The 12,432-nt window shown below is 44.0% G+C and overlaps 1 protein-coding gene across 4 annotated transcripts in view; it reads right to left on the bottom strand.

Moving 5' to 3' along the window:
• GNE (glucosamine (UDP-N-acetyl)-2-epimerase/N-acetylmannosamine kinase) overlaps window positions 1–12,432 on the bottom strand; it is a 40,392-nt gene that overhangs the window by 16,072 nt on the left and 11,888 nt on the right. The window contains exons 1-3 of one of the 4 annotated variants that reach the window (XM_081845019.1): window positions 8,323–8,491; window positions 3,099–3,307; window positions 845–1,296 (exon numbers count right to left, since the gene is read on the bottom strand). In XM_081845019.1, the coding sequence (XP_081701145.1) occupies window positions 845–1,296; window positions 3,099–3,262 (616 nt within the window). In that variant the 5' untranslated portion in view covers window positions 3,263–3,307; window positions 8,323–8,491. Of the gene's footprint in view, window positions 1–844; window positions 1,297–3,098; window positions 3,308–4,904; window positions 5,340–5,913; window positions 6,102–8,322; window positions 8,492–12,432 lie in introns of those variants that run through there. The other 3 variants (XM_081845017.1, XM_081845018.1, XM_081845016.1) reach the window with 3 other exon arrangements.

Here is a 12,432-nt window from a genome sequence, read left to right on the forward strand (position 1 = left end):
GGTTCAATTTATTTTGAACTCCACCCCAAACCTAATAAGCAGTTTGTACCCACAATGCAGGAGAATATTTACATTTAAGAACTTCTATTGTCAAATCCCAAAGAATTGAATTGGCTCATCTGGATCGTTACAACAAATCCAGAAGTCTCTGAAATATATGCTGCTACACTGTTTATTGTACATGCCTTACATTCATTGTTCCTAATGCAAAAATCTCTCAGGGTTCTGCAATATTCTCCATATACCCCAAGATTAACAGACCCTAATTTTCACTCCAAAATGTCTACTTATGAAGATATGAACAGGAGTCAGACTCTGGGCATTTAGGAACATGCAAGGATAATCCTGTGAGACAAGAGAGTGCAACTGAGCTTATAACCCTACCTCTGCCTACCTAACACATTGTCAGTTTGTCAGCAGCAGGACAGCCTACGAAATGTATGAAGGATGTCCTTGTGATCTGTAACTCCAAGCTAATGGATAACACTGGGGAAAGGCTGGAACAGAGGTGACAAAGGGCAAATGTTCACAGCCCAACTGTACACAAACCAGCCTCACATGATTATACTTGTGTGTTCCTGAATAAGCCTTCCATACTCATCTAATCAGAGGTAAGAGAACAGCACCAATCTCCACACATAACCTAAAGAAAGACTGCACAATGTGTGACACACCAAGCCAAATGCATCCCACTAACCATGACGGCAGCCCCATTAGGGGGTACAAAACATCCCCTTTGCTCTGTACCTGCAACCACTATTATTAGGCTGTCATATAAAGCTGGTGGCCTGCATTCAACTTGGAGGGTCACAGGTCGGATAGCCTATATTCACAGCACACCTACCTAACCACATGAGGATAATGCTCATGTAGTCCTTGTTTTTGGCAGATAACAACTTATCATATGAAGGGCAGCCTGCCAAGAGGATACGGTCGTGGTCTTCACACATAGATATCAAATGCTGCTCCGCACTTCTTGTGCAACACACATGGTAATGAGCCAGCTTGGTTATGGCATGTCTGATGGAGTCATCTATAGTACCGCTGACTTCTCCACCTTCAATATGAAGAATTCGAATGTTCATTAAGGCTGCAGATGTTGCTAATGCTAAAGCATCAAACCTGTCTCCATGGACTATCATTATGTCAGGCTTTAGACGATTGAGGACATCTGGCAGCTTGACCAAGGCAAGGCCTACAGACTCCACCATGGCGGCCTCATCTTCTCCTCTCACTATTGTGTGTAACCTAGTGTGGATGTCAAAGTCGTCCTGTTCAATCATACGGTAAGTGTTACTGGGAAGAGGAAGAGGGGAAAGTGTTAAAATTGCAAAATGTTGTTTCATAAAATGGTGTTTCTTTGACAATGTATGACTAACATTAGGAAATAATAACATTTTTTAAACCCATGCAACTAGTTACAAACTATTAAAATTTCTATGTTTATCTATGGCTGAGAGGTTTGGATACTCTAGGTTCCAAAAGTTTATCCCAAGTGATAATGCATTCAGATGATCAACATTATAGTCACTTGTGAAAGTGAATGTTGCTCCAATTCCACTTTATGAATATGGAGATGAACAGCATTTTAGTGTTTAACATAACTTCTGATATAATCATAGGATTTAAAAACTAGTAATATAAAAACGAAACTGCACTGTGCCAAAATAAAACTATATTTTGCTGTTAGTAAGAGGAAATGAACACTGCTAAGACACAACGAAAGGGGAAAGACGAAACACTTGTGATGTTCCAGCATCGTTATTAGTGTTAATCACAAACCTATCTGCAAAATGAGAAATGGGCAAAAGTCAGGAGTCATAAGAATGAGGAGGAAAAATTTTTTCCTTCCATCTGCAAAAGTGATTTACTTTCCTGCCTCAATTATATTGGAATTCTTAATTGTTTCAGTCCATAATTTAATCCCTAATTCCAGCCAAAAAGTTTGAAAGCCAGCAAAGCACTCTTTATTTTTTATCTTAAAAGGAAAAAAGCAAACACATCAATTTGAATTGGATGGTTAGCAATACTACTAACTTCTTCGTGACCACTGGCATCCTGCCAAAATGGAAAGCTATCACTGAGAAAGGACTTGAAGGTTAGACTTTGCAGTTTCTTAATAGCTGGCATTATTCCTTAGAATTATGGTGCATTTCCTACATAGCCCTCACACATTTCTCAATTTAGATATTGCTCATGGTCTGGACCGAACACCTATGTAAAAAAAATAAAAAATAAAAAATCACAAGCTACTCACTGTAATTAGGCTTCTATTGAAAAACGATGCTTTTTAAAAAATGGATGGAGCTGCAACTCTGATTTAGCATGGTGTTAATTACAATATTAGCAGAGTAAGTTGTTCAGGACAGGGATCAGGAAAACTGGAATAAGTCTTTTGCAATAAAAAAATCATTTTATTAAGACTGCCACCCCCCATCTTCTGCTGTACAGCAAAACAAAATCTCTCCTTTTAGGTTCATGTCTGCAACATCATTTGAAGACACCTATTGCTGTGTTGTGTTTTGTGAACGCTACATTCAAACGCAATCCAACGCCTCAGGACTATGATCATCAAACTGGCCTAGTCCTCCTGCAAATGATGTTCAGGGCAGTTATCTCTAAAAACCCAAATAAATGACTATTTCTAAGACTTTTCAGTGCCAAAAAGTACCCCCAGGAAAAGCAGAAACTGCTTCCCAGCAATGTCCACTGCTATGCTTTTATTCCCTGAAAAGCAGTTGAAAAATAAACATACCCAAAGGCTTTCCATGCATTCTCAACCCTAAGGCTTAGCCTACCATTCTTTTTAAACTTGATTAAATATTGTGTGCCATATTCCAAGAAGGTAACATTTTATTACAGAACAAAGGCACTGCAGTTATGAGTGACATAGAAGAATGAAAGTTGGCATTAATTTTCCTCAGCTTTACTACTATGTGTCTGGTATTGTTTGCAAAAATAGCAATAAATCAATTGTTACATAATCAGATCATAGAGATTGTCCTATTTGATTTATTTATCAGCATTGCATGCAGTAATGATAGCAAGTATATTCAGGGCTGCCAAGATAGCAGAACAAACAAAATTATACACCTTACCCATAGTCATCAATCAGGTGGGAGCCCAAAACCACAACATCCAGCTCAAAGAACTGTGGCTCTGCTTTAATGCCAAACATGATTGGGGCCAATTTGGAATAATCAGCCCTGTTGCAGGTAGCAACACAAACCCGAAGTTTCCGGTTGTTCCCATTCTTCTCCATTACTCGCTTTTGTTTCTGTTTAGAAAGGTTCGTGAAATATAGTTCCTGAAATGTAGGAAGCGAGATACAATCGCACAAGAATTATTACACTAGGAGTCAAGAGTAGAGTGTTAAACAGAGTACTGGACAAGGTGACAGATACTATTCGGTCAAGAAACCCACTAGATGATTTTGGGATAGTCACCCATTCTCAACCTAACCTATGTCAAATAGCTGTTGGGGTGACAGTGGGGACGGGGTGGAGTGATGATGCAGGCTGCTAAGAGCTCGTTGGAGCAAGGGTGGGAAACAATTGTGATTGCCAGACGGGCACTATGCAAAGGTTGTAAGCTAGAAGGCCACATGCCCAAGATACTGTACTGTAATAACTAATAATACATGCATGCATAAGCAATAACATAGCATACTCCATATACTGTACAGGAAAAAATAACTATGTGGAAGTGTCTATTTATCCGCAACATATTCCTGGGTGCACAAATGTCTTCATTCTGTAAATGAAGCAAATGTTCCATATGTGGGGCAGATTTTTTAGCAATTGGTCATTGTTACATAATAGACTTTGTACCATTCCTTTATAGCAGAAGCGGGAAAACTTTAGGCATGTGGGTTTACTTTGTCATGAGAATCCTGAGGTCCAACATCTGGAGCCACATACAAAATAATGTCTTAGAAAGGACACAAAACTGAGGAAAATGTTGTCTCTGAGAATATGTTCACCCAGAAATTTGTTTTCAGTACCAGAATCATACCAGTACCACATAGATCCTTTCATACGAACATCATCATCTTCCTCTGTTGTTGTTGTCACTAATCACCCCCCCCTCCAAAGGTCCGACGGCAGGTTACAACAATTAAAATATTAAAATCAGTTTATAACAACTTAAAATTATAGAAATAAGGTGGGACTGAAAACATACACCCCAAGTGTCAAAAGCCAGGATAAAGAGGTACACCTTTAGCATTATACAAAAGCTGTATAATGAAGGTGCTAGACACACCTCTAGGAGTAGGGAGTTCCGGTGATTCAACAGCCTAATTTGAGGAGTGGAGGGGGGTGTCATATTTTTTAAACCATAAGTAGCAGGAAACCTTTGCTGCTCTACTGCAAACCACCCGGAGACCTACCAGCAGGTTCTGAACTGCCCTGCTCTGCTTTACACATGTCTATATGCTGCCAACAGGATTCTAAGGATGGAAATTTTTACAAAACAGAACAAAAGTTTTCATTTTCATGTCTTATAAAGAGAGAAATCCAGAGTTGGAAGAGATGACCTAAGTAGGAAAGTCTCATTAATTTCAATTTAATCTTTTTTGTAAAGGGTTCTTTAAATCTGGGGCCTCCTGCTATAAGGAGAGTTCACAGTTTCAGTTCCAACTTATTTCAAAATACGTGTTTAGCATTTGTTTTGTTATGTAGAAAGGTAACCATACAGTACACAACCAACTTCCTTCTGTAGACTCACTGAACACACCCATAAATACAAAGTACTTTCCAAGAAGCAGAAAATGAATTGTGTTCTGCCCTTGCTGGATAATAGCACAAAACTCTGTTTTGTACTGTTTTTCATTACACACCTTATAACATGCCTTGCTTACATATTGCAAAATGAAGCAATTTTTTGAGGCTATTGTGACTTACCCAGGACCTTTATCTAGCTTGCCTTGGAAGTAAGCACTATTGGGACTTACTCCAAGGTAAATGTGTATATAGGGCTGCTAGCTAAATTGGATAACCTCCCTAGCTTACTCTCCCATGAGGACTTCCTAGACCTAAGCAAAAGAACAGAACAGGACTGAACTCTGATTTCTTACTGCCCAATTGCAAGGATAAATGGAAAACAATAATCCCCCTCCACATTTGCATGCTTTAGTAGGCACGGAGCCATTAACTGACCAACTTTTATAGCATTAAGTGGCCGTGCTAGACATCATGTCATTCAGTTATTTTTTCCACTCAAAAACTGAGAATAACTACATGGCATGCTACAAAAATCTAGAACAGACATTTCCTTAAAGTTTTAACAAGTCAAAGATGCTCAGTCTAGTTACACATCTAAGTATTCATTATTTTTCTCATATAAAATATGTTTAAACTCAGGAAATTAGCTGCTGGCAGGTTTGTTCACAACAAATTTATCATTAGTGGTGGGCTGCAATACAACTTTATATTGGTGGCCAAAGTACTGCTTTCCCTCAGAGTCACAAAAGAGAGAGAAAAAAATTATTCTTCATTTAATACCTAGTAAAACACCTTCTATAAACACAAAATGCTACTGTAGAAAGTATTACTTTGGACAACTCTCTCAATAATTTTGTATTTATATTTTTAGCTTTAGAACAAGGAAATGTTACCTTCTGTCTCTTTGCACACCACCCAGTGAAGGATTAAACATTAGCTTTTACTAATATTTGCATCAGAATTACTCTGCCTCTCCTTCCTCAACATTGGCTAGTGAGTCATGTTTAACTCATAAATTACTCCTCTTTTGAAGCTTAATACTTTTTCAGCTGAAACAAACAGCATGCAACATACAGTATAGGAGGAGCAAGGGAACCTGTTCAGTCAAAGGGTTAGGCCAATTTAAATGCCAAAACAGCAAAGGAATGTGAACTGCAGTAGCAAAGGATCTACAAAACTGAACAGTTACCTGTTAACCAAGCAGAATGTGAAAATTAAATAGGTATACTTTTCTGAGCTGAAATCATTGTCATTATTGTGGCAATGTGGGAGCTGGAAACAAATTACCGGTACATACTTTTAAACCATGATAATAAGTTATCCAGTTTATGAACTGTTTTCAGCATCAGCACAGAAACCCACTTTTATTTATTACCACCTCCCATTGCAGTCAGGGACGCGGGTGGCGCTGTGGGTTAAACCACAGAGCCTAGGGCTTGCTGATCAGAAGGTCGGCGGTTCGAATCCCTGCGACGGGATGAGCTCCCGTCGCTCGGTCCCTGCTCCTTTCCAACCTAGCAGCTGTTCAAAAGCACGTCAAAGTGCAAGTAGATAAATAGGTACCGCTCCGGCGGGAAGGTAAACAGTGTTTCCGTGCGCTGCTCTGGTTCACCAGAAGCGGCTTAGTCATGCTGGCCACATGAACCAGAAGCTGTACGCCGGCTCCCTCGGCCAGTAAAGCGAGATGAGCGTTGCAACCCCAGAGTTCTCCGCGACTGGACCTAACGGTCAGGGGTCCCTTTACCTTACCCACTGCAGTCAGTTACTGTCCACATAGGGGCATACGTAGGGGTTGGCTAGGGTGGTCCCTGCCAAGGGCATAGGCTTGGGGGGGGGTGTCGCAAAAATTGTGCCACTGCTTGGCACCCCTGAGCTGCCACCAAGTGCTGCGGCCAGCTTGAGAACAACTCTCCACTTAGAATGGGTCTCCTTTTCCTTGGTACTCAGCAAACTTGGTGGGCACCACTGCAGCGACTATTTACTGTTGCCCTGAGTGAGAAGGCAGCACCTCTGCCCTCCTTCCCCGCCCGCTTTTTGTCCAAGATGCTTCTAAAAGCAAAGGGGCAACTGGGTGGCAAGGTCACCTTGCCCCTATGCCCTCTTTACTGTGTCAAAGTCCTCCTCAGAGTTTGTTGAGGGCACAAGAAGAGAAATGTGCTGCCCCTATGGCTGGCAGAGCATCCACTCTCTTCCATTCCAACCAAAAAGAGTCATTTCTAACAGACCTGAAGCAAAAGACAACACCCAGATACACAGACTGAAAACTGAAATGCCTGAAGGCTTCAACTTGAAGGATAATAAAGGGTTCTCTGTGTTTTTAATCCTATTTTAAATATTTCTAGCACAAATATATCTCTTTTTATGTAAGCTTTCCTGAGAATTCCCTCTGTCCAGAGCATTTGATGAACCTTGACTCCAAGTGTTCCTTTTGAAATTAAACAGTTTTGTGTTACCAATGAAGGCAGAAGCTGAAACATTTACCCAACCAATGTTATGCTTATCTTGGATTTCTCAGTCACATATTTATGGAGGTTTTTTGTGAATGCTTTCTGGTAAGGATCCACGGCCTTGTTTAACATAGTAGTTTATTTGTTTTCTGCATAATATATTCCCTTCCAATAGTGGGTGATACCATGTAGCAAAATAGGGTCACCCACATACAAGGGGAAAAGAAGATTACAAATCCAGATATGCATAAACATATTAGTTGTGATTAAAGCAAGCAAGCAAGCAAGCAAGCAAACAAACAAACAAACAAACAAACAAACAAACAAAAAACCCATTCTTCTCCAAGTTAATAATTACTTTTTAAAGGGTGGGGGACTGGTTTGATAAAGGACCTAATAGCTAAAACATCCTAAGGGGATGAAGTTAGGAAATACACCTGGCAAAATGCACATCCCTCAACTTTTATTTCAACACAAACAAATCTAAGATGCTATAACATTTCAAGGTTATAGCACCCTTGCAGCTAAAAAAAGTAATTCAATGCAGCTAGGTCCATTAATTAGGACTAGAGAAAAAACAATTGGATTTGGAGAACACTTGCAAAAGCAGCCAGAAAAATAGGCCTATGCTTGCAGAATGCAAACCTCATTTATATTTATAGACAGTTATTCTACCCACTGGAGATTAATATTATTTTTTTGCATATGTTAACCTAACCTAATGCTGCAGCCTCTATGTGATATACATTATAATGTTAGCCTAATTCAATAGAACAATATAATATCACTAGTAACCAATAAACATACAAGCAGAACATTTGCAGGGAGTAAGATAATGGCCTGGTTCACACATCTCTTTAAACCATAATTAAACTGAACTATGGTTTAAAGGTAGTTCATTTTGGAAAAACAAACCACGAATTTGGGCTTGAATATAATGTTCAGCCAGCCCATGGCTTAGGTCACTGTAGGGAAGAAGCAAAGTGCCCATGATTTCAGCAGCATGCCCAATCAGGCTACACATCCCACTTTAAACCAATCAGCTGATGAGCAGGCATTAAATCCTGCTACTTATATCCATAGGGAACTGGCATATGCAGCCAATTCAGAATTGAACCCCAAACCCCTACCCATCAGCTGATGTCACCCACCTATTGGAGTGATGTCAGCTGATTCACAGTTTGGCATGATTTTGAACAATGGCTTCATGGACCAAACTGGAACTCTTGGCAGATCAAGACTGGCCCACAGGCCGGAGGTTCCCCACCTCTGCTATAACACTTTAAAATAATGCAGTAATTTAATATTAAATGGCCATGACAATATTCTGAAGCTGAACTGATGCTATTAACATATTTATCCTGTGGCTTTCAAGGCAAACGCCCTCAAAATGGGACCGATCTGTCTATAGTGATTGATAGCCGTTATCAAAATATATTTATCTTGTGAACCACCCTGAGACCTGCAGGCATAGGGCGGTATACTTATCTATTTATTTAATAATACATATGTACTTATGTTTGAATTGTCCCTATTTTAACCAGGAACAGATCCACTTTCCTGGTACATATCCCTGATTTTTTATTTTTTTTTTAAACCCACTATCCCTGTCTTGCCATTTGTGGGAACGCCTTTCAGAGCATTTACTAGGATTTAAAACAAAATAGGGAATCCTTTAGTTACAGATAGGTAGCTGTGTTGGTCTGCCATAGTCAAAACAAAACAAATTCCTTCCAGTAGCACCTTAAAGACCAACTAAGTTAGTTCTAGGTATGAGCTTTCGTGTGCATGCACACTTCTTCAGATACACAGATGCACACGAAAGCTCATACCAAGAACTAACTTAGTTGGTCTTTAAGGTGCTACTGGAAGGATTTTTTTGTTTAAGGAATCCTTTAGATTTCAGCCTTCTTTCCTGGGTCTTCGAAGCTGCCTCTCTGAGCGATGATAACATCTGGCCTCTGGCACAGGGTGGGCCCCAAATGCCAACGCGCCCACTTTCCTCCATTTCCTCCCAACCCCTAACCTAAACCACAGAGCAACTACTTTCTAGCAGCCCCCGCTGCGAGATGATGATTATCATCACCACCATCTCTCTTTTTTTTTTTAAGGCTGCTATTTGTTAACTAACATCCTGCTTCGGCCAGGCTTTTGCAGCCTCAATGTGAAAAACCACCAAGCAGCAGGAAGGGGAGGAGGAGATGGAGAGCCTCGCCATGGGAGGGCAGCCATCCCTGCTGCCACGATTTACCCGCTACTCTCCACGCTCCCCTTCAGAATGGAAACCAAATTATATAGGAAAGAGGAAAACGAAAACAAGTGGGGTTCCCCCCCCCCACATCCCCTTATCTGGGTGCTTGTTTCGGGCGCATCATGGGGAGGGGGCTGCAGCAAAGTCTCTCTCTTTTTTTTGAAAGGCAGGCATCATGGCACCTTCTCCCCAAACAGAAGACACACACACGGCGTGTCCCCCCCGCAAAAAAAAAAGCAAATGCCCGTTTTGCCGAGGACGGGTCTCTCTGCTCCTTGGCGGCCCTTCCCGCCTCCGCGGCCTCCCAACCCCTTCGCCGCCTGAAGAGAAAATCCGTGAGGGGAAATATTTACCTCAGGTTTTTCCCTCTTCGCGCCCCCGCCGCCCCGGGGCCTGGGCTCCGCCTCACGCGGCCTAACGGGCCAGCTTCTGCCGCCGAGGCCGCCGGCGAGGCGATTTCCGAAACAAAATGGGCGCGTCGTTGCTGTGGGGATGATGGAGGGGCTGCCGCGTCGCTGGGAGCCAGGCGCCTGCGTGGCCGCGGCCCGGCTCCCCGTTAAGCGCGCGGGCAGCCCCCTGGCCGCACCTGCCCGGCCGCAGTCCGGGGAGGAGGAGGCGCTTTCGCCCTCAGCCTCGGAGGCGGCTTCTGCTCGCCCATGGCAGCCGCCGCCTTCTTGCACAGAGAGAGGGGATGGAATTGGCGGGAAGAGGTTCCTTCCCCTCGGTTGTGGGTCGACCCCAGAAAAGACTTGCCTGAGGCGCGGGGTGGGGAACGAAGGGCTATTATTAGTGTTGTTGACGTCCTTAATTATTATCAGTTTTGTTGCTTTTCTGGAAAGAAATGGGGGGGGAATTCACCATTTTTGCTTGTTTGTTTATTTTGGGTTCAGTCGCAGTGCCACACAAACACCCTAGGAGCCATAGCTGTCAACTTACAGATTTGAAAATAAGGGACCAGCAGCCTCGAAAATAAAGGACCAGCAGCCAGAATAAGGGATTTTGCCTTAGTTTATGCAGAAATCTGGCACTGATGGAGCCAGGCTGCTTTGGCTGCCACTGACTGTGTTTTGGACTAGATCAGGGGTCTGCAACCTTTAAGACAAAAAGAGCCACTTGGACCAGTTTCCGAAGGAAAAAAAAACTGGGAGCCGCAAAACTCGTCATTATAAAAATAACTTTTTTGTCACTTTTTAATTATTTCTTTGTTTGACCCCTCAGAATTACTCCTCCTCATAGAAATAAACGTTAAATTAACAAGTTACTGTATTTTTCGCACCATAGGACGCACCGGACAGTAGGACGCACCTTGTTTTAGAGGGGGGAGAACAAGAAAAAAAATAATCTCTCCCTCTCTGCCCAGCGCCCCTTCAGCGAAGTGGCAGGAGGCGCTGCGCAGAGAGGGGGAGAATTTCCCCCCTCTTGTTTTCCCCCTCTAAAACAAGGTGCCGTTTAAGGTGCGTTCAGATGCCTTCAGGCGGCTACCTTGGAAGCCTAGAGAGCGAGAGGGGTCAGTGCGCACCGACCCCTCTCACTCTCCAGGCTTCAGGTTCCTTTCGACCTGCTCTTTGGGGCTGGTGGGGGGAAGCCCACCACCAGCCCCAAAGAGCAGGTTGGGGAGCAGCGCAAAGGCGCACGGCTATAGAGGCTCCTGCCATAGCCGCGCGTCACCTCTCCAGCCGGGAGAGGGTCGCGGGGCTATGCTGTCTTCGCTTCATAGGACGCACACACATTCCCCCTTCATTTTTGAAGGGGAAAAGGTGCGTCCCATGGTGCGAAAAATACGGTACCTTTTTGTGTGTGTGTGTTCTTCACTCCCCTTCAAAACAGTGACCAGCGTACATGCCCCCTTTCAATGCAGTGACCAGCATACATGACCCTTACAATGTAGCGGGCAGGCGGGAAGGTGACGTCGGGACGGTGCGTGACTAACGCACGCACTGCCCCCATGCGACGTCACAGCCAGTGCAGCGCCCGCCACAGTGGGGAGTGTCGGGGCGCACAATGCGCCTCCTCCCCTCGCTAGTATCCACCCCGGAGCCGCGGCAAAGGTGTAAAAGAGCCACATGCGGCTCCGGAGCCGCGGGTTGCAGACCCTTGGACTAGATCAGTGTTTCCCAACCTTGGGTCTCCAGCTGCTGTTGGACTACAATTCCCATCATCCCTGACCATTGGTCTTGCTAGCAAGGGATGATGGGAGTTGTAGTCCCAAAACAGCTGGAGACCCAAGGTTGGGAAACACTGGACTAGATGATCCTAAAGGTCTATAACTCCCACCAAAGAAGAGGGGCAGACAAAACTGATGCACAACGTCGAGATGGAAAAGCTTATAGGCAGAATTAGAAACTAGGAAGAGGACCTCTTTAATAAAGAATGGGGGGAGTTTATAATTTATTGGAAAAGCTATTGTAAAGAGTTACATACATTGGTAGGACTGACAGAAAACTTGTAGTAAAAATTTGAACTATGGATGGACAAATGATTTATAAAAATAGAGTTATGAAAGGGATGCGGGGGGGGGGATCTCTACATTAAGATGCTGCACTGGCTGGAGGGAAAGCTAAGCAACACGTTGGGGCTGCCGTCGTCTTGGAGCGAGGAGTTCCATTGGCCCTTCCTCGCCCGAGAGAGAGAGGGACGGAGAGAGACTCTCGCGCCCGCCAGCCCGGCATTAGGCGGTTGCGGCGCCACTGCGGCCGCTGAAGCGCCGCCCTTCTGCATCCCTCCCCATCCCCTCCTCTTCCTCCTCCCTCAGGCCGCCTCTTCAGCCACCGCCTCCGGCTTCCCCTGCCAGCGCGGCAGAAGTCTTGCAAGAGAGGGGCTGCCTGCCCGACCACCGCCACCCATCTCCTCACAATGCGCCCCTGAGGGGGAAAAGGGAGAGACGGGGACGCGCACTCTCTGCTCTCTATAGGCTGAGGACCCCGAGCCGCTGCTTCCCGCAGAGCCGGGCGGGCATGAAACCCAGGAAATTTAAGGGACAGCAGCGGGAAACGGCGCTGGGATAAGGGAG

The sequence above is a fragment of the Podarcis erhardii genome, assembly GCF_964252035.2.
Source record: "Podarcis erhardii genome assembly, chromosome: 17".
In the NCBI taxonomy this organism is placed as follows: domain Eukaryota; kingdom Metazoa; phylum Chordata; class Lepidosauria; order Squamata; family Lacertidae; genus Podarcis; species Podarcis erhardii.